The sequence below is a fragment of the Botryllus schlosseri genome, chromosome 14 (genome assembly GCF_051294905.1).
Source record: "Botryllus schlosseri isolate E-star chromosome 14, Bs_hap1, whole genome shotgun sequence".
Classification (NCBI taxonomy): Eukaryota; Metazoa; Chordata; class Ascidiacea; order Stolidobranchia; family Styelidae; genus Botryllus; species Botryllus schlosseri.
The window spans coordinates 13,196,266-13,217,612 of NC_137249.1; the positions used below are offsets into that span (position 1 = coordinate 13,196,266).

Below are 21,347 nucleotides of genomic sequence, written 5' to 3' on the forward strand. Positions count from 1 at the left end.
TGGGCGAGTACAATATCTTTTGATTATACAGCAGACTGGAGGTCGCGAATTAACAACATACAATAAAGTAATTATAACAACATACCAGATGCTATAATTATGAATTACGTGCCCCAGCTCTAGAGGTAAATCTGACACTCGGGGCTGAGAGAGGTTATAAATGAATAGTAATATAATGCAATTACCAATGTTATTGACGGAATTCAGTTTTGAAAATTTACCAACGTTTGGACTGGGGGACGAATTGTTGTTTTGGTTCTGATTCTAGCTGCAACCCACGCTAACATGTCAGGCTATATGAGCGGATGATTATGGCGGCAGGTCTAAATGATGAGTAACGAACTGTGAAATAACGATTGACGCCCGTTTCAAGTATAGTTATATGATAGGCTTACCATACGTCCTCTTTTAAGAGGATTTGTCCTCTTTTTTGACTTTTTTGAAAGTGTCCTCGGAGGACGCCCTTTTGTCCTCTTTTTTGAGATTTTGTCCTCTTTTTTGAAAATTTAGGTCAGATTTTGAGCAAATTGCGAGTGATATGCCGCAAATTAGCACAGAAGTGACGCTCCGGCGGATATTTCGGAGTGAAAAGCGGTGAATTTAGCTCTGAGCGAAAAGACGACCCTTTTTTTTTTTTTTTTTTTTTTTTTAGTCATCCACCTGGCAATGTGGAGGGAAAAACGGTATTTTGACCTCTGAGCAGAAGTGATGATCTTTTTTTTAGTCAACTGATCACGAAGTGGTAAAAATTTATCGGTTTTTGAGAATTCTTCTCCGGTTTTGCAAGTCTGAAATTTCTGGAAAAGTGTCCTCTTTTTACATTTCCAAAATATGGTAAGCCTATTATATGAGAATAAGATATAGTGAGCATAAATATTCTGCCTTCAACTTAATACATATACTGCGAGCTGCTGTTACGAGAAACGGCTAAGTACGGCTCGGTTATGATATATATCAGCAGCTGTTTATTTGTAATGCTTCGTTGTGGAAACTGCAATGTTTTATTCGACGAGTACAAAATTCCGAATCTTCGTCAGGTGCACGTGCGTACGTAGGCCTCCTGCTCGCCAAGCAGCAACGGTAAATTGCGTTTAACTAAGCACAACCAAACATCAATACATAAGTTACTATTTGAAACTATAGGCAGAGTGGTGATCAATATCCTGCTGCGAGGTAGGAGCTTCTGCAGTGTATTGATAACCTGATATACACCACAGGGGGTGTTCTTACAATCACACTACAATGTCCATCGCATGTCTGTTTACTATGTGTGGATACTTCTTACGCAATGACGAGCGGAGCTAATACTTCTGACGTAAAAATGAGTAGTGGCGTTTGAAAACAGACGTTTGTGCTATCGCTAACGTGGTATATTATCTCATTCTTGTTCACGAATATTCAGTTTATGCCATAGTCCTTGTACAAACAAAAAGTAATCGTTCTTTCACAAAAAAATCGATTAGATATGGGAAGTAGTCGATTACGATTACGATTACTTTGTTTTTTTTTCGAATGTAATCGATTGCGATTACGAATACTTCAAAATGCTGTAATCGTCGTAATCGATTACGATTACTAATCTCGATTACCCCATCTTTGGTTTATTGTTATTATAAGATCTGACCGATATTGGCTTCTCTGGTAAACTGTACTTGCGCTGGTAATACTCTGTCATGGTAGAGAGGGGGAAAGAGCGGGGCCGTAAATGGCGAACTCCATATTTTTAAATACGTAAAGTTTAGAAAAATTAAACCATCTATCTAACTAATTCCAATTGTGAAAGAACGGTATATTCCTAGTATCACTTAGCGATGTCGGAAACCGAAAAGATGAATTCATCTAGAAGTGTGCAACTTGCGGGTGCGGGACTATAGGACATAGGTATTTCGGAGCCGACCCTTTCATTGCCAGGACATTAAAGAGATTAATTTTCGACCAACATGCGGCAGGGCTAAGTGCGGTACCGACAAATCGGTGACGATAAAACCTTCACCCATATTGATCGTCGCTCATCGGCCAAAACCTTCGATATTGATATATCCTATTGTCGAAATCGCCAGAACCGTATAATCCCGATTGTTCGCCAATTAGAAGTCACGTCCGTCACACATGTTTCTTAGAACTGAGTTGCGTACAACTGGCTGTCACGTCGTACAATTCGTTGTCTGCATCGCTTCTATTTCATACATGACCGTAAAAGCGTAGCACGCTAACATGAGTTGGATGTGCGAGGCGTGGGTTGTGAGATGCCAATACAACCCAGATTTGAGTTGCGGTCAAAAAGGTTTAAGACCATTGCATTCAGGGTACTCCTTGACTTTTTCTGGCGCCGACAGGAAAGTGGGGCGAATAACAAATTTCATGCTTACAAAATAAAGTACTCTGTTTTCGGCGTGCTGTATAAATGTTGGTTTAATCTAGGAAAATGTATCGTGGAAACCATTTGACCCCACAAAAGCATTCCTCCCTAATTCACATGTGGTGGTGTGAGTGTGGAATTTCAAGTTCACAGTCTTTGTTCCGAATTTGTCTCTCGAGAGTGTATCCCAGCAGTGACATGTTCTGATGTCGATGTTATTGTCATTTCCGCTACATCATGTTTGTCATCCCATGCTCGGTTCGGCGTGCGGTTGCAACAGACTGTGGAAATTGTGATATCGGTAGGAATAATGAACAGACGACTTAAAAACAAAAATAATATGCTTAGCATAGGCCTAGTCTAAAATTTACCTGAGAAGTGGGAACGACTTTGCAGAGTTGTGTAGCAAGCCTTTAGCTTGCAGTATAAGTATTCTGGGGCGGCCGAGTATATAAACGGATTCAGCATACTGTTAATAGGGAGGAACACGAGCATGGCGTGAAGTGTCAGGGATTTATTCTCGTCGCAATCTGAAAGAAAATTGGGATGTTGGCTGAGTCAAAATTACTCTACGGGCGATATCAGCCGGGACTTTGGTGCATATAGCCTACGTATGGCAATGAACTGAAGACTCACATACTACGCATAATGTAGGCCTAAGCGGTACCAGTTGAACTAGGCTTAACCACAAACATTTTAGATATAGATATACCAATGAAACATCATGCAGTGACCGGATATAAATTGGAGGTGACATTTCGGTTTGGGATAGCGGCCAAAGAAACGATGACGGAAAGACCTTTCATGAGATTGTCGTCGTCTGATTCATAGATCACAGCTCACGAATCCTCTACCTCTACAACATCAACGTTTTGTAGGCAAGACATGAGTTTCGTTTTTAAACTGTAGTGGCACTGCTCTTGCATCGACTATTCGGAAATCCACACATATGCCTTGGGAGTATCCAGCCTGGAAGGCAGCATGCAACGTGGAATATGATTCATGGGTTTGCGAGTTATCTGAGATATACCACGTCATCACCTAATGAGAATGAGAACTTTTATTTTTATTTTTATGAAAACGTCATCCTCACAAACTTATACAAAATTACTACAGAAAATGAAAATGAAGAGAGGTAACACTTTTTATTCAAATTTCCGACGGGTAGGCTGCCGGTTTATCAATGACTCGGTTGCTGCTGAATATTGCTGGTAATTCCAGACCAGTTAGGCGCAACTTATGACTCCAAAGATTTCCGCATTAGGACATCAAGGTTTTCATCAAAAAGACAACTTCTTTCCTCGTTTTGATGTCAACTATAGTCCACTAAAGCCCGATGATACGACCAAATAAGTTGTGGGTTCTTACACGACAACTTCTAGTGCTTGGATTCCCAAGTCTTTACACCCGATCCCGAACCAGACTTCTGATTATGTGAAAACAATAGTACGCAAATACTAATTACAGCCGGCTGGTGCGAGGCAAAATAATGAGCTAGAATTAGCAGTGCGTCGTAAGTATAAGCTAGGGGAGTCACTGTATTTATTAAACTATTAATCTTTGAACCATCCACGTCAGAAGAAGTGAAACATTAGAACAATTTTCGTCCGCAGTCATCCACGCCACGTTTGTTGGCCACATTGTAATATTTTTTGCATCTGCGCAAGTGCGTATACCATCCCACAGGTTGAAAAGCACTGAACTATAGCATTACCTGATAGAACGAGGTCCACGTGTGACCAAACAGGTTCTGGCTGTATTAAAAGCATCTCTCGAATATGTGTCATAGCTTCGAACTTTCGCCTCTACGACTTTTATTATATGATCTGCTTTTTCCATCATAGACATTAGCATTAGGTACTATTATTTGGTCAAAATGTGTGAAAGCATGATTTCACAAGCGGCATACCTTTTTCATCATTGACCTTGTCGTCAACAATATTTGCGATGCCGAGTGTACAAATTATCATCCAGCAAAGAAAGTCGCTCATCAGAATAAGTAAAATCTTTTTCTTCAGTTTTTGAGATTCTGATTGATCCGCTCTGGTGCGCATTTCCATCTTACTTTTCGAATGCTTCCTGGAAATTATCATGCGAAGACACCAGGAATTTCACTCCATCGAGATTCAACGAATATAAAATTAATCTAAATTATTTTTGTTGTATTTGTTGTTGTTCTTTTTAATATAACGCGCTATCGGCCACGATCCAATTCACAAACCGATGGTGTAGTGTAAATTGTTAGTTGCGACAGCCAACATGTAGCGCCGACCGAATACCTGCTCTTACTGATGTAGCCGTTATTTATTTTCCTTATACCTATACCTTCAATACTGAATGAAGTATACTTTCTTTGGTTCCCAGCGTGCAGAGTGTCACTGTGATAAGACATGAGTCGTCGAATGAATCGGCTAACGTACTCGGTTTTCTAGATTTGCGAATCCGATTTTAAGGGAATCTGCCGCCTACAATCATGAATCTTTTCACTCCAGTGACTGCCTTGAATAATTAGGAACTAACATCGTGAATGCTTTCCGATGCCATGCTGCAAAACTTTTTTCTCTGTGAAAGTAAAGTGCTGCACCTTCTCGCAACTATTCGGTTTTTGATTATTACTACACAGTGGCTTATTTGTGAGTGACATAAGGTAGCAAGCTATTCTCCAAAACGTAGGCAAAGGTTTCAAGATACAACGAAAAGTATCAGTATTTTTTCAGTATTAAATGAAAACGGCAATAACTTAACGAGGCATATGGTCAGTTAAGGCGACCCCACCATGGTGCGCGACCCACAAGTTTCCGACCACTGTTTTAGGAGACCGCGATTGCATGTTAAATATGATTAAATTTCATAATCATTATTTTTCCAATTTGTTCACATTATGATATATCGCTCTGAGGCAATGTTGCGGGTCAATAACTACTGCACCGAAATGTCTCTTTCGTTATAAGAACATGGACTTGTTTGACATAATTTATATGGCATCATGCTGTCAATTCTGGAGAGGTTTCAAGGCACCAACACGTGAAAGGGTATTGAAATGCAAATTATTTTCGATTGAGATAGGCTACTTGAAAACATTGACTGTCACTGCCCCACTCGAATCATTGAATTTGTTACGGTTATTATGCTTATTGACGATTCGGGTTTGAGTACTCCAATCACGTACTATACCCAGCCATACACACCTATAATCCGAGGTTCTGTTACGGCATTGTGGATTATGTTGCTTGTGTAGATGCCTGGAAGTAATGAACATTTATCCCTAGCTGAACATGTTCTTTCATACGAGTGAAATTGCACCTGTAAAAGGTCTTTATACGTGTTGATGAAGAAGTCTACAAGCTAACCTTGTCAACAAGCTGTTCCGTATTAAAACTGATTTTCAAAATGATTTTCCGAGCGTGACATGGGACATGTATACCTCTCCATGTCATTTCAGTATCATTGGCTGTCCATTTGATAAATTTTGACAGAATGATGATGTATGTGTGAACTGTAGTATAGGCCGTAGGGTCTACGCGCAACCATGCGTTTCTATTTCTTTACAATTGGAATTCGCTAGACTCTGGGGACTGTAATTTTGATAACATCAGCTATTTTGCGCTTGTGAATGAAGTTATAATATACTTTAAAAAATGATTTACTTACCTGTGTCTATAAATCAGTGCGTAGCCAACAGTCATCAGCACGAAGCATATAATATTGATCAAGTATATCGCTAACGTAAATTTTGAAGATTTTTGATCCCTTTTTGGAAACAGACCTGGCATGCATAATTTAAACTGGTTGTAGTAACCATAACGATGCGTCGTATTCACTTTTAATAACTTTTCCAGAAGATCATCAAGCTTCGCCCAGGATCCGACCTGTCTAGAAGTTAGATATGGATTTAGATCTGAGCCGAGGGTTTGTAATTATTGTTAACTGATAGCAGAATGAGCATAGGTTGAACACTGGGATGGTCTTTTATCACACTGATATCGATTCTGATACCGAAAAGATTGAACTCAATGATAAATAAATATTACATGATTCGGCCCAACTTGACGTGTAGCTATGTGATTGCACAAAAATATGATCCTAGTTTGTTCACCTGTTGAAATTACTTCAACAAGGATATTACACCAAAGTAAGTTTAAAACTTATATTTAGCGGAAGAGAATTGGCGAAAATGAGTCGCCTTGGAACATGCCGCTGCGGATCTGAATTTCACAAGTTTCTGTTTCTCCTTGGTTATGGCTATTTATGTGTTGCAGTTCATTGTTTTAGCAAAAAGTTTTTGCTCTGGTCAGGACCAACTGCTTTTCCAGTGCAGTGAGATTTTCGGGCCTCTATGATTTCTTGTTTTGTGAATTCTGCCCATTGTTGTTCTGGTGCTTGGTAAATGGTCAGTGTGGGGGTCTTTTATCCAATTTGCATTTAAGTTGTGCGATTTTTTGGTTTCCCATATTTTCTTCCAAAATGATTCCACATATGCTGTGGCTGGTATTGTACTGCTGGTAAATTTGTGTTTTGACTCCTGCTTTATCATTCGGAAAAATTGGCCAGGTTTGCGAAAAAATAACAAGTTTTGGTGGTATTGTGTTTCTCGTATTTTATAACGTCTCAACTTTTGTGCTATGGCGTATATTCTTATTTTTAATTATTTTTGCAACATTGTCACTTTATATATGTTGACTGCAGTTTGGTTTGTTGCTCCAGTCATATTCTTTTTATTTTGTTTTCTATGTTGCGGGAAACATTTCCTTTTTTATGTTCTGAGAGTAGTGCAACGTCACACCTCAGTTTTGTGATTTTGCTTTCAATTCTACGTTGCCAAGCTGATATATGGCTCCCCTCTGTTGCTGACAGGTCTTGGTATTTCCCAGTGCTTTTCTGAGATAACAGCTGCAGTGCAGTAAATTAGGTTGTTGATTGTTGACAAGGGACCTTTCTCCTTGTTTTTCATTAACCATTGCAGGTCTTTTGGTTTCTTTCAAAATTTTGTTGGCTATTGCAATATCAGTTTTCAGTTTCTTTGTAGTTTGTAGGTCGGGTAAATTCACTCTGTCATTTATATCCAATGTGGAGTTTATTCGGTCGATGATATGATTTTTGATATTCAATTCTAATTCCGTGTCTACGTCATCATCGTTAGGTGTTGTTAAAGTTCATTCGAGTGCCCGATGGTGTTCTGTAATTCTACTTCTGCTGCGATGTTCGGGTCGTCAAGGGGTTGTTGTATAGTCAGGTCATGTTGGCCGAATTGAAATTTTAGTGCCTCGGAATTTTCTATGTTTTGTTACAAATTTCGCCCTCGATTTCTGCCAGTTCTTGTTTTGAAGTATTTTTGATTACACAGCGTCTTCAAGTTGACAGGGTATTGGCAGTCATATGGTCGGGGAGTTGTTTGTTCTCTCTTTCCACTTTTGAAAAGTTCATTCGGTCAATCCTGCAGAGTTTTCTTATTTGGCTAAGAATTGACATCTCATTATTTCTTTATACTCTTCTTTATTCCATCTGTCTCTTCTTTTTTTGCAGCGAGGCTGTTTTATGAGTCATAGCTCGGTGTTGCACAGTCGCCACGATGAGAAATATCTCCTATTTGGTGTTCCTGTGTAGTCGGAGTTGTTGAGTCTTCCGGCATCACCCGCCTACAGCTGGTTCGTCCACCGTCGTCCAGGTGCAATATATCCAGATCGTTTGCCAGGCATCCACAGCAGTGGTGCGTCAGTTATTATGTTTTCCACGTGGTTGTTTTGAATTTACAATAGATGCTCTATATGGCATAAAACTGATTAAATTAATGCAACGTTATTTGACTATTTTATGTAAATACTTATATATATGATGGCGGTTTTTATGTACGTGCTAAACGTGAAAGTCTTCAACTAGGATAAATCCAACACCACTAAAACTGACTGATGTTGCTGTATCATTGTTACTTAAAACAGTCTTCAGTGTGTACAAATACAGTGTGAATACAGTGTGAATTTCTGAACTTGAATTTACGACTGAGCTGTTTCATCCAGCCTATATAGCGAGAATATGATAGCCCCATGGGTTATCTCCAAAACCAGAGTCAGTTTGAAAAAAACTATGACCATATTCGGAATCAGTGCCCCTCAGAACCCCAAAAACACTCCTAAATTTAAAGCATTGACCAGTGTAATGAATTCTAACTATGCTTGTATTAAGAAAAGTCAGACAGGGCACATGATTATATTGATCAAGACGGGCTCAAGTTTGTTGTCACTCTGTCATAGCTGACAAAAGTAAATTATTATCTAAACTAATGCGCACAACTGATAGCTGACTTGATAACTATTAAAATCGCAACTAGGGCCAAATATTTACATTGTATGCTCTTCGCGCTCTGAGTAGTTCTGAAGGCGACTGGTCAGAATCTTGAGATCATCGGAAAAGATTTTGTTTCGTACAAATTCTGTATCGTTTTGCCTGTAACATTGTCTCAAATCAGGCTAAATGTGGTATTTAAACCTATACAAACAACGATACCATAAAACATGCGGGCTCGTCAACGTAGTGCGAAAAAGTGTGAAGTGCAGATCAAGAGGAAAGTGGACAGTTCTTATACGGAAGATCACCGAAACTTTATTTCAGTCTACTTAAAGTTTCACAAGGTAGAACGTTCTAAGGTTCGTTTGCGAACACGGTCTTCTGAATTGTCGAGGTTCTCATAGCATGAGCGAACATGACCCGAACGTTCGTATCATACCTAGTGTACCCTCAATATATCGATATAACTCAACACTGTGAAATTGCTGAGTTTGATCATTTTGGTATCACATCAGGTGACCACACTATACGCTAGGGGTACCATCACCGCCGCACAGGCACGTCGTCACCGCAACCTACCTACACCTGAAAGCACGAATCGCCACCCCCGGTTTTCGGGCACATCATCACCACAACAACCTCTACCTGAAAGGGTGGTATCACTGCCGCACCTATAAGAGCCCATGGCACATCGTGGGGGTCTAAATGGTTTTCTGGCACATCACCGCCGCACCCATAAGAACCCATTATGATTCACCAGCGACCTACTACACTTCTAATGTGTGGAGTATAGCTGGCGAGAATGACCGCAGTCGTGGAACAAATTCTGATCCAGCAGACAAACCCATGAACTCGGTCTAACATTTTATATTATAGTATAGTATCGATCTCTGCGGTAAATTGCTGTGATCCTGATTCGTGAATCAATTCCAACAAATGTCATGCATAGTGCTTTGGCATAGGACTGTGCTTCCCACATCAATAATTATATAGAATTACTGTAGAAAATAGATGCAGGATGCAGTGTTGGGATGACTCGAGTCATGACTCGAGTCAACTTTTTCGTATGACTTGACATGACTCGAGTCACTTTGCAAATATGACTTGACTCGGCGCTTCAGAAATGTCGATTGACTCGTGACTCGGAGCAAAATTTACGAGTCAATTTCAAGTCATCAATAAGTAAATGATGTCGACTAAATCACTGTATCATGTATGTGGTCGGATAAGTCGCGATACGCCAGTGACACTCGTGAGAGCAACCAGTCTTTCACTTATTGTACGTTCCACTTCCACTGGTCCTCCATTGTTACATCCCAAATAAATTGGCCGCAAACGAAATGATCACAGCTACGTTGCTGTGGTAGTAGTAGATTAATCTAATAGTTATGTTTCTTAGATGGCGCAGTGTTTACATTGCGCAGCGCTCACCTTTACCGACCTTCTTGTATGATTTAAATCGAACGAATATAGTTTATGCGTTTATATTCTCACGGTTGTGTAGATGGCTAGTGTATTTACCATATCAATCTGCTTACACTTTTCGAGGGTTCGTATTTGGTACTCTATTTTTTGCCGATAATAACAGACCGTAGCATGTAACTATACAGTTACTCACGTATTGTATTAGCAGTTCTACGTGTGCGTGTGCGATGAAACGCCTTTTTGCACGTATATTTAATTTTATATTCGGTATTTGATTCAAGATAAAGGCTAATTAATCTGTCTTTCACACAGCTGTCAATATTTTTATGACTTTGAATCATCACTCATACTGCGAAAATTCAATTTGACTTGAATTGTGACTTGACTCGTGACATGACTTGACTTCACTCGACTTGGCTCGAGTCACCTCCAAAAATCGAGTGACTTGACTTGACTCGAGTCACCTTCGAAAATCGATTGACTTGACTTGACTCGAGTCAAAATCCGCAATGACTCGAGATGACTCGTGACTCGAAGGTAGTGACTTGATCGCAACACTGGCATGATGTCGGTGGCGAGATAGCGCTGTAGTATAATCTGCAGATGCAACGCCAATGGGTTGCGGGTTCGAGGCCGACCGAGGTCGAGTCCAGAATTCCTACTTTAAGTGTTGGAGGTTTATCTAGGTTTCTCCTCGCTATCTCATCCGTGTAAGTCGTGCCTTATAAAAAGTTAGAAGTAACCCGTGCTAGTAGTCGGCAGCTACGGAATAAATTTGAGGGAAATTGGCCTGCTGTAAATAGCCATAGTCGTCGACAAACACCATGGATGCCACAAACAACTGCATATGCAAGATGTGGTCTGCCAACGCGACCACATCGAATGATGATTGTTAGAATTAACCACAGCAATCGAAAGGCCATAAATAAACAATCACTGGCTTAATGCGATGTTTTCTTGGACACCAGGTAATATTTACATGAAAATATCAAGCATTCATTCGATAACGATCTTACCACATCATTGTAACAAAGGTGTCTTCAAATATGGGTAAAATCGGGGATATAGCCAACACGACGGATAAAATCCACGATATAATCAGAGCTACCACGAATGCTTTGTCGGGAACCCTGGAAAACGGTCTGAAAAGAGAAATTTGGATGTTCTCGTGATTGTCATAACGCCCTTCGCACCCCACACTCGTGGTATGATAAATTATACCCACTATTATCCCTAAACGCCATTTGCTGCATTCACTGCTAAACTAAAATGCTGCATATCGGAAACCTGCCCGTGTATAGGCAATAGTCACAGTAACTAGGCCACGATATGTGATGTTTCAAAATATATGACGTAATAATCGCATAACTGAAAATAGTGTGATATCATCATTTCATCAGTGGTATGCTCTCTGTCTCTGCCGATGAAAATTCGAACGTGATGCTCGGTTATGGCAGGGACGGGCAACTTCTCCAGTCGGCGGGCCTGATATGGGTAAATGAAATACTTGCCGGGCCGGATTCCATAATCGGGACATTCTTCGTGTATTTATTCACCTATACCAGAAATAAAATGTTTTAATGTAGACTTTAAGTTTAAAGTATGGAGACTAAGAACAGTATTTAATGAATTTATTATCGTATTGTACTTCAACAGCTCTTGAAGGCAATGGTCGATGAAACTTGTGAACAAGTTCTACTAACTCCGGCTCAGGGTTGTAACCAAGTCACAAGGTTCCGAGTCCAAGTCGCGGAGTAGAGTGTCGAGTCCGAGTCATAGTGCTTTGACTCGAGTCCGAGTCCGAGTCATTGTGTTGACTGTTCAATTTCGAGTAAATGTCATGTTGAAATCACTTTTTACAACTCTGCTGTGTGATATCGAATGCTTTGCATTCATAGTACACTGATTATCCGCACTTTTAGCAGTTTCTGGTAGCAGTTTCAAGTACCAGTACTGATAGACGAAATAACAACAATGTGATAACTTTACTATTCTTCGAAATTACAATGAAATGTCTGTCATGGTAGACCCGGTCTCGAGTCATATGTAGGGTTGCATTTAAAACAGACAATGTTTTAAGACAATTTGTTTAAAACATGTCTTAAACGAATGTCTTTTTTTTTAAATGCTTTTTTTTAAGTTTTAAAATTATGCCACAATTGTGTAAATACTTCCAAAAAACATTTTCTATGAGCCGACGGACAATTATCACCCGATACAGCCGACGTATATCGATATGGGAGGGTTGGAACCATCAAAATAGTCGGTTCAACATTATTAGTACAGATATTTCGTCAAAGGAGCTATAGCTACATATTTGCCCTATATTTTCAATTGTCAATGTCAATCCACTATGACGTCACAATTGTATATTGGTGACGCCATTGCTTTAAAAAAAATTAAAAAAAATAGTTTTAAATTAGGGCCTTGTTTTAAACATGTTTGTTTTAGATTGATTTTTGTTTTAAATGCAACCCTAGTCATATGACTTGGTCCGAGTCATACGCAATGACTCGAGAACAAGTCGAGTCAATACACAAATTGACTCGAGTCAAGTCGAGTCATTTTTCATTTTTAAGAAAACGACTCGAGTCCAGTTGAGTCATGAAAAAATCGCGACTCGAGTCATTAAAAACCTGCTCCGGCTACACGACAGACTTAAAAACCCTTAATAAAGACTTCACGTGAACATCATTTAGATTGAAGCGCAGCCTTGTCTTGTTAATAATTGCTTGCAAATTTATGTAGACTCGAACAGAACGAGTAGTTTCATGGTCATCGTTTTTCAGGTTTGCCACGTTACCATGTAAGACTAGAAACTGTCTGGGGGCCAGTCAAAATCCCGTCGCGGGCCGTATGTTGCCCGCCCCTGGGTTATGGTGATAACCATATCCCGGTGGCTTGCAGTTTAGTGCATGAACTCTCCTCCACAGGTTAAACTGTATGTATTCCACCTTCATTTGACAAGTATGACAAGAAATCATTTGCCTTTTTTTGCGTTGAGTATTCTTTCAAGCTTTTAACAGGACAAATCGAAGTATATTTGACTCAAGATTTTATCAACAGAATTAGAGCGATGCAGCAAGTATGTATTGAGAACGAAAACTGACATTAGCATTACGAACCACGAACCAAAACTTCTGGTCCGCACCGAATCTAGACATCATCATCGATAACACCTAAATCGTGCATTAACTTGATATTTATATTTACCTGAGTATCCCAAACACCCTTGATATTGCAATTAGCAGCATTGTAAATACTGATTGTTCCGAACCGATAAGAGATAGGGTTCCTATTGCGTCACATGGCTTGATCCATAAATGGAGTTGGTGATCTTCCGGTTTATTTTGAACAAATGCTTGTATAACCGCACTGATTATTACAGTGTATATCTGAAATTATTGGCATATAAATGAAACCATGTCCGCATCACACGTACTGTATAGTTAAATACTGAGGAGGGTGATGTCATCACAAATACATCACAAAATTAGATTACTCTGCCATCCAGAATAACCGCATGTCTTATCGATCGGATCAACAGTAACTGTATCACCTCGATTTTTTTAAGTCATGTCAACATTATTGACCTAGTGCAATGTAGTCTGTAGTCATCATTATGGAGTTATACAATCTTATTCGTGCATGAATTTGTCTGCTGCGAGTCATAACTAGGACAAGTTTTTGTAGCACTAAAATCGCGAGAAACTTGCATTTATTATTAACAAAAGTTGCATTTATAGTTTTTGTTGAATCATTACGGTATGAGATACTCGAAAGGTTCCGTTGTGTAGCCTCGTTCCTACAGAGCTGTTAAATTTGTTACTTTATAGCCATTTAACGCACGGTCTGGCGAAACTGCCCAAAATTACATTTTTTCAACACATAGCAAAACAATTAATCAATGCGGGAATAATATCCCCCAAAGAGCCAAACAGCATAGCTATAACCCCCTCCCCCTAAAACAAGTTAAATAACACACACCCTAGATCTGCAAACTTGACCCAAGGCATTACAGAAAAACTCACTCTCGGTGACTTTGCCAAAAGCAATATTTTGAAAAAGGTGACTCAGTGAAAATGTAATTTTTAGCGGTCTCGCCTGGGTGCTCGTGAAATGGGTAACTATTTCAAATTTAAACGACAGAATTAATAAATCGAACTATTCACATATTGTTCGGGCACTGTCGTGCTTGGCAGGTGTAGCTGAACTTCTAGCTTGCAAGCCATTGCGTCATAGTTAACTGCGAGATGCAGCTAGCCCATCATATAGCTCTTTGTTTTGCAAATCAAAGAGAATATAGAATCATACTGGAAATAGTTTATAGCATGTTTTTAAATGACTCCTTTACATTTTAACGCAATATTTGAAAAATGTTGCAAAAAGTTGCACTACAAAATCCCTCCAAACTGCTTAAAACATCATAGTACATATATTCTGAGTATCTAGTAAGTTGTCGGAAGCTGTAAAAAAAAAGTTGCAAAAGTAGCAAAAACTTGCCTATAAGTCATAACACAAAATGATACAAAGAGCCTATACATCAGTGGTTCCTTTATAGCATTTGAAATATTCGAATGTCCACAGCTTAGATTAATATGGCCAAGCATAAATCGATGAGTAACGTCGAAACACGCTCAATATAACGCATAGTACTGGAAACGATAACTATTTAACAGTTAGTAAATATGAGTGACTTATATCATCACTAGGGCGGGTTTTTTTTTTGACCTAAAAAAAAGAAAATTTTGACCTAAAAAATCCAAATTTTGAGTTTTTATGACCTAAAAAAACTGAATTTTTACCAAATTTTGACCTAACGTATGCAAATTAGGTGTTTTCCCACATAATGTTAAAATTGTACCACTTATCTTCATTTCCGGTTGGAACTGACTGTCCTAACGAAGTAGTTTGTCCTGAAAAAGCGTTTTTGGCTTAGAAACAGGCAACTTTTTAAATGAAAAAAAAACAATATTTTAACGAAATCTGGCCCTATGAAGAATTCCAGTGGTTACAATATGTATTATGGTAGAAATAATTAAAATAGTTTGTAGTACAACGAAAGATACTTTCCTACATTCTTGGGTAGAAAATGCACGTCCTTACTAAGAAGCTTGCCAAGGACGTTCAACAGCAGCAGTTGTTGACTGACAACACTCAAGTTGTGCGTACACTGCTGGTGCTGGTGACACACCGTGTTGCTTCACTATGACAATGTTATCTACATCACAAATTTTCATCATGCGCTTCTTAATATAAGAATGATGCAATGCACAAGAAGTCTTTCTTCAGTTAGGATATTGCGGTACGTTGACCATAACAACATGTCTACCTATTATTCGTTTTATTTGACCGTTTATGATTCACAATGAGCAGACGATTTGCCGTTTACAACGGTAGGCCTATAAAATAGGCTAACAGCGGTAAAATATCAAATTATAAGTTCACCGACAATGCAAAATCTACGATACAAACAAAATGCAGACGTCAAAAATTTTTTGACTTCATGAAAAATTTTGACAAATTTTGACCTAACGCTACAATTTTGACAAAAATTTTGACAGAAATTTTGACATGTCAAAAAAAACCGCCCTAATCATCACTGATCAACTTATAGGCCCACAATCTGGTTTCACATTGCATAGTCGGACATATCTTACCGCAACAATGAGATCCGATATAGATAAACTGAAAAAGAATAATTTCGTAAGACGCTGCTCGGCACTAAGACGAACGGCGGCCTTGCGAAAACGTATTGTTGTGACCACAATCACTATAGCATTCCCGATAACTCCCGCAATACCTGTGACGGAACATTCCATTACCATGCAAGCTTTAACCAAATTGTCCGCGGCGATTGCGGCCAAAATACTACCTATCGCAAATCCAGATGCGCGAAGTGCTGGATAATTCTTCAAGAAATCGAATCCGTATTTACCATCATTATGATGTGGGTATCCTTCGTCATATTTGGTACATGTTTGATTCTGCGAAGTAGTTGCGGTCTGATTATGATATCCTCCATTACATTTTGCGCATCGTCGATTCTATTTTGTTCGGGATATTCATGGTGTTTGTCGACTACAAGCGTCATTTACACCAGGCCGATTTTCTGCATGTTTCATTCCGTATCTTCCGACTTGTAGCACGCCTCACTTCTAGACTTTTTGTAAGACACCGCTAACGTGGATGAGATGGCAAGGAGGAGCCTAGATAAACCTCCAACATTTAGTTAGGAATTCTGGAGTCGACCTCGATCGGACTCGAACCCGCAGCCCATTGGTATTGCAGCCGTGGATTCTACCACTGCACTATCTCGCCACTTAATCGATCCGGTGAAGAAGTTGCAGTTAACACTATGTAATACAGTCTTGCAGTGTTAGTCGCTGCCTTCGAGGTAATAAAAGTTGCGTCAAGTCAAGCGAATTTTTAAAATCAGACCATCACAAATTTTCCGATTTGTCAATTTCAAGTCACCATATGTTTTCGGGTGAAGTACTTTGACTTAATGCTCGGATACAGATATAGATGCATATGGGCTAGGGCTAGCGCTAACCCCTGTCAGGTAAATTCGCGGGGTGTAGCTTATATTTCGTGTGGCATACGTTGAGAGTTTGAATGTTAAGGTTACATTGTAAAGTAAACGGTGTTTACCGTCTGAAATGTTTCATGGAGGCAGCGCCAACTTCAAAGGTACGTTTGCATTTAAAACAAAGATCCATTGAAATAAATAAGCTTTTACATGGTGTATTCGTTAGTATGTTTTTGCCATAAAATCCTACAGACAAACAACAACATCTGAAATTACATATGGTGCAAGTTCACGCGATTGCTTGGGAGTGAATACTTGAAAATTAGTTCTTTTATTCAAGAAATATGTTCACACGACAAAATCGCAGGGGTTTCCACGGCAGAATGCGTTGCATGGAACAACAACTGCTTGACCAGATGGCGATATAGCGTATAGTGCTATAATCCACAGCTGGAACATCAATAGGTGGCGGGTTCGAGTCCGACAGAGGTCGACTGTAGAATTACTATACGTAAGTGTTTGAGGTTTATCTAAGCTCCTGCCCACCATCTCAACCGTGTAAGCGATGTCTTATATATATATTTACCTATTAAACTTGAAGTGGGTCGTGCTAGAAGTCGGCAGCTACGGAATAAAAATGAAGAAAATTGACCTGGTGTAAATGACCATAGTAGTGGACAAACACCATGAATACCACAAACAAACAAACAAACTGCTTGACCTTTCCAAAAATCTCTCGAATGCTATATCCATAATAAGTCATGCTGCAAGAGGGGTGAATTTTCCATATCGTTCCCTCTTAAGGGTATTAATCCCAGCCTATTTGCATCCGTATGTTTTCGGGGCAATATAGCAGCTCATTTGACGAAAACGTTTCCCAATCTCTGTCTTATGCGGATCACGGAATATGTTTTAACCGGGCCTAAATAACCAACCATGTAGCATTTTACGGCGCGGTCATCATCGTCGGAACATCCATTCGGTTCAAGTGATATATAACCGATGTGTTAACTGAAGACGATGTCTTTGGTTTCAATCATTCCTAGCGTAAGTTCATTTCTAGCGCAAGTCGTCCGATGTTTCATACTATACATGTATTTGCCAGTATTTCGAAAAAATTTGAAAAAAATGATTTTATTAATGTCTGAAACATTGTTCCGATCAAATGGTTTTAAAACACCTCTTGTTTTAAATGTAACACTACTACTTGTGTATAGAGGAGAATTAAGTGAATATTAATAATTGGAAGCGTGAAGACGAAATTTGCAATCAGATTTCACCGATATGGCCCTGAAAAGACCAACTAATGTTGTTGCTGAATATATACCCACCTCCTCTCTGATGCATCCTCTAACGCAAGCTTGGATGCCCTGCCCAGTGATCAAATGCGCAAAGTACATGAGTGGACGGCCCATTATAACCTTTGCGTCAACGCCACAAAATCCAAATTTTGGCCATAAATTCCAAAACAAACCTAATTGTTAACATCGCTGGTCAGACAATTTCCGACACGGAAAATACAAATACCGCGGGGTTTTAATTTTACTGGACTCGAGCATGTCCAGGAAGAGTCACATCTAGTCGCCAAAAACAAAAGCATTACGGGACTGTAGTCTGTTTTGCAGCTTTATAGACACTTCCTGCCGCGCTGGGTCCTTCTAATGCTCTTTAAATCTTCATTCTAATCGAAATTACAACATGGCATCGTCTTCTGGGGAGATTCGAATGTTAGTGCACTCAATCCACTGCAAAACATTCAACATCAGGTCCTACGAATAATAGCCAGGGCCACAATGGGGCCAGGTTGTGCGTCCGACAACTCCCCACTCAAAAGATTCGGTGCCCTAAACATAAAACATATGTGGAATCTAGAAATTGCCAAGTTTAGATTAGATATCAGTTCCAATGTGGTCACTGCCCCGAAAATTTCAATGACTTCTTAACCTCGGTATCAAAAGTGCATAAGTACAACACACGCACGTCCTTGTCGTCCAAGTATAGTATGAGCGACGCGAAAGATCATCGCTATATCAAATATGCCGGACCTAATGTATGGAGCAGTATATCGCCGGCCATAACTGTCAGTCGTCGAGCATTGTCCACATTCAAGTCGAAACACAAGCAATTTCTACTAAATACTAGTCTATAATCAGCCCTATGCTTTACCGTACCACGACCTGACATATCGATCTCGCCTACCGTCACATGCCACCTCATTTTGTCGCTTGTCCTTTTATATTTAACTTCGATTACTTCCAGAGGTGGTCACAGTAGTCACTATTTCTACTCAAGTAGAAGTTAAAGTAACGCCGGAATTTCTACTCAAGTAGAAGTAGGAGGGGTGGTTCCCAATTAAGTAAGTAAGTAGGTATTCCAGTCTTATTTTTGCCTACAAAACTGAAAACTGTCAAGTAGAAATAGAAGTAGATAAACTAACTACTTAATAAGTAGTGTGAGTAGGTAAAATCTACTTCAAGTACTTCAAAAAGTAGAAGTACTTCGTTACTGACCACCTCTGATTACTTCTCACTCAGTATGCATGCATCCTCTTTACATCGCCTAGCCCGGGTGAGTGTCTGATCTCCAAGTCGCTTCTACACTGTCCTATTTTTTCAGTGCATCGCACATAGCAGTCTTGTGGTGTTTTGAAATGATGAAATATTAATTATTATCAGAACTAAACTGAAGCAGAGCCTTTTTACCATTCAATTACGTGATAGAATGCTAAACATATTGTAAAACTGGATTGCGTACAACTACAGCTCTTTCTCAAAAAATCCATGCAAGTGTTCAGTGTGGACTCGGGTATCCCTCATTGTTGGCCCTCTTAATTCTTATTTGCAATGTGATGTATAGGCAATGTGCGTTATTAAAAATATGTAATGCACATATCTTCAACTTTTTGGGTCTTCAAATATAGTTTCATACCAACGATACTTATTGATTATATGTATGCAGCATTGCATCGATATTATATTGTCAGTCAGTATGTGAATGTGCGACTCAGTGCCGCTGTGACATTCATATTGATTTGAGAAGTAGAATATACAATGGCTTTAACATTAAATCCTAGGTACGAGTCATTTCACATTTCTCATACGTCGAGACCGAGTCAGGTAAAGTGATGGTAGTGTGCCCAGAGTCGGGTCAAGCCATTCAAAAAACGTGACTCGAGTCACATCATGCTATGCATACCAAAATTTATTTTCGTTTCTTACCTCATTTCTATAGTACACAATACAAGCGACATTTTCCTCCCACCGTGCGTTAAGTAAGCTTGTATCATTCGTTTCACCTCTAACAATGTATATAAAAAGATCATACGAAAGAGTTCATCGCAACAATATAGATTATGAAGAAGATTACTGCCGTTCTAACAATTATCTTACGATCTGTAATCATCACGATGCTGGCTCCAAAAATTTGTTGACATACAGGCCGACTATTGTACAACAAAAACCTGTGATCAACCTATATGATTAATATAGTTATCTATTTTTAGGTATGGGGATTGTAGACGTCATGCCACGCAGAAACTATAAATTACACGTTGATTTCGGCGAGATAGCGCAGTGGTATAATCCGCGGCTACAACACCAATGGGTGCGGGTTCGAGTCCGACCGAGGTCGACTTCCGAATTTCGATACCTAAGTGTTGGAGGTTCACCTAGGCTCCTCCTCGCCACCTCATCCGTGTCAGCGGTGTCTTACAAAAGCCTAGAGGTGGGCCGTGCTGTAAGTCGGCAGTTACGGAAAACAGAAGAATATCGGCCGGGTGTAAATGACCATAGTAGTCGATAAACACCATGAATACCCAAAACAACAAACAACACGTTGATTTCAGTATCAGATCAAGCGTGGTCAGTGCCCTGACAATATTTGCAACGTTTTACTTAAGTCTTTCGCCGTTCATACGCCAAACACCCACGGACATGCATGCTCGCCGTGCATTTGTCACGTCATTAGTGTAAAGTGCAGAATTAAGAGTATTCTTTCTTCGTACTAGGTGAAACATCTAGAGCAGTGGTTCCCAACGTGGGCGATACCGCCCCCCAGGAGGCGATTTATCGGTCCAGGGGGGCGAAAATAGCCAAGGGGGCGATAGGGGGGCGAAAACAGACGAAGGGGGCGATAGGGGGGCGATGGCGCGTTGAAATGGCTATATTGGCGTCCATGACCGTAACTGCCACACCCGAACCCCCAATTGAGATGGGGGCCCGAGCTCGAAGGGGGCCCGAGCTCGAAGGGGGCCCGAGCTCGAAGGGGGCCCAAATTTTTTCCTGAATTAACAATAATTATAGAGTATTATTTTGGAAATCCAGGCAACATTTTCAAAAAAAATTCGCGCTGTGCGCCATTTCGTGGTCACATGTTTCTTGCTTATTGGATACTCTTCCTCCAAAACATAATACGCAAGAGGTATGGAAATGGGCATCTCGGCGTCAGCCATTATCACACCATGACGCACGAAGACATATGAAGTTTCGGGCCATGTAACATGCGACTCCGAGAAGTGTGCCAGAACGAGAAAACCTTGGCAGAAAGGACTGCCTTTATGCTGACCGACTTCGATATATATGCGATATACATATATATCTAATTGTCCACAGGCGCCTAAATAGCTGCGGGCGCCAAATTTTCCTGTCCTGTCCGATCAGAACCCCATAAAAAAATGCCATCTCGAAGAGAACAATTAATTGTCATTGCAAAAATACCAATTTGAAATCGTATGCGTCTTTTAGTTTAGTA

At 39.8% G+C, this 21,347-nt stretch overlaps 1 protein-coding gene across 1 annotated transcript in view; it reads right to left on the reverse strand.

Annotated features, from left to right (window-relative positions):
• Positions 1 to 1,605: 1,605 nt before the first annotated feature.
• Positions 1,606 to 21,347, reverse strand: part of LOC145455847 (uncharacterized) — a 32,825-nt gene continuing 13,083 nt past the window's right edge. Inside the window, exons 4-13 of the mRNA XM_080333866.1 lie at positions 19,817 to 19,895; positions 15,942 to 16,053; positions 15,727 to 15,869; positions 13,280 to 13,461; positions 11,083 to 11,208; positions 8,699 to 8,800; positions 6,011 to 6,232; positions 4,269 to 4,438; positions 2,731 to 2,889; positions 1,606 to 2,640 (exon numbers count right to left, since the gene is read on the reverse strand). Coding sequence (XP_080189992.1) covers positions 2,507 to 2,640; positions 2,731 to 2,889; positions 4,269 to 4,438; positions 6,011 to 6,232; positions 8,699 to 8,800; positions 11,083 to 11,208; positions 13,280 to 13,461; positions 15,727 to 15,869; positions 15,942 to 16,053; positions 19,817 to 19,895 — 1,429 coding nt within the window. The 3' untranslated portion in view covers positions 1,606 to 2,506. The remainder of the gene's footprint in view (positions 2,641 to 2,730; positions 2,890 to 4,268; positions 4,439 to 6,010; positions 6,233 to 8,698; positions 8,801 to 11,082; positions 11,209 to 13,279; positions 13,462 to 15,726; positions 15,870 to 15,941; positions 16,054 to 19,816; positions 19,896 to 21,347) is intronic.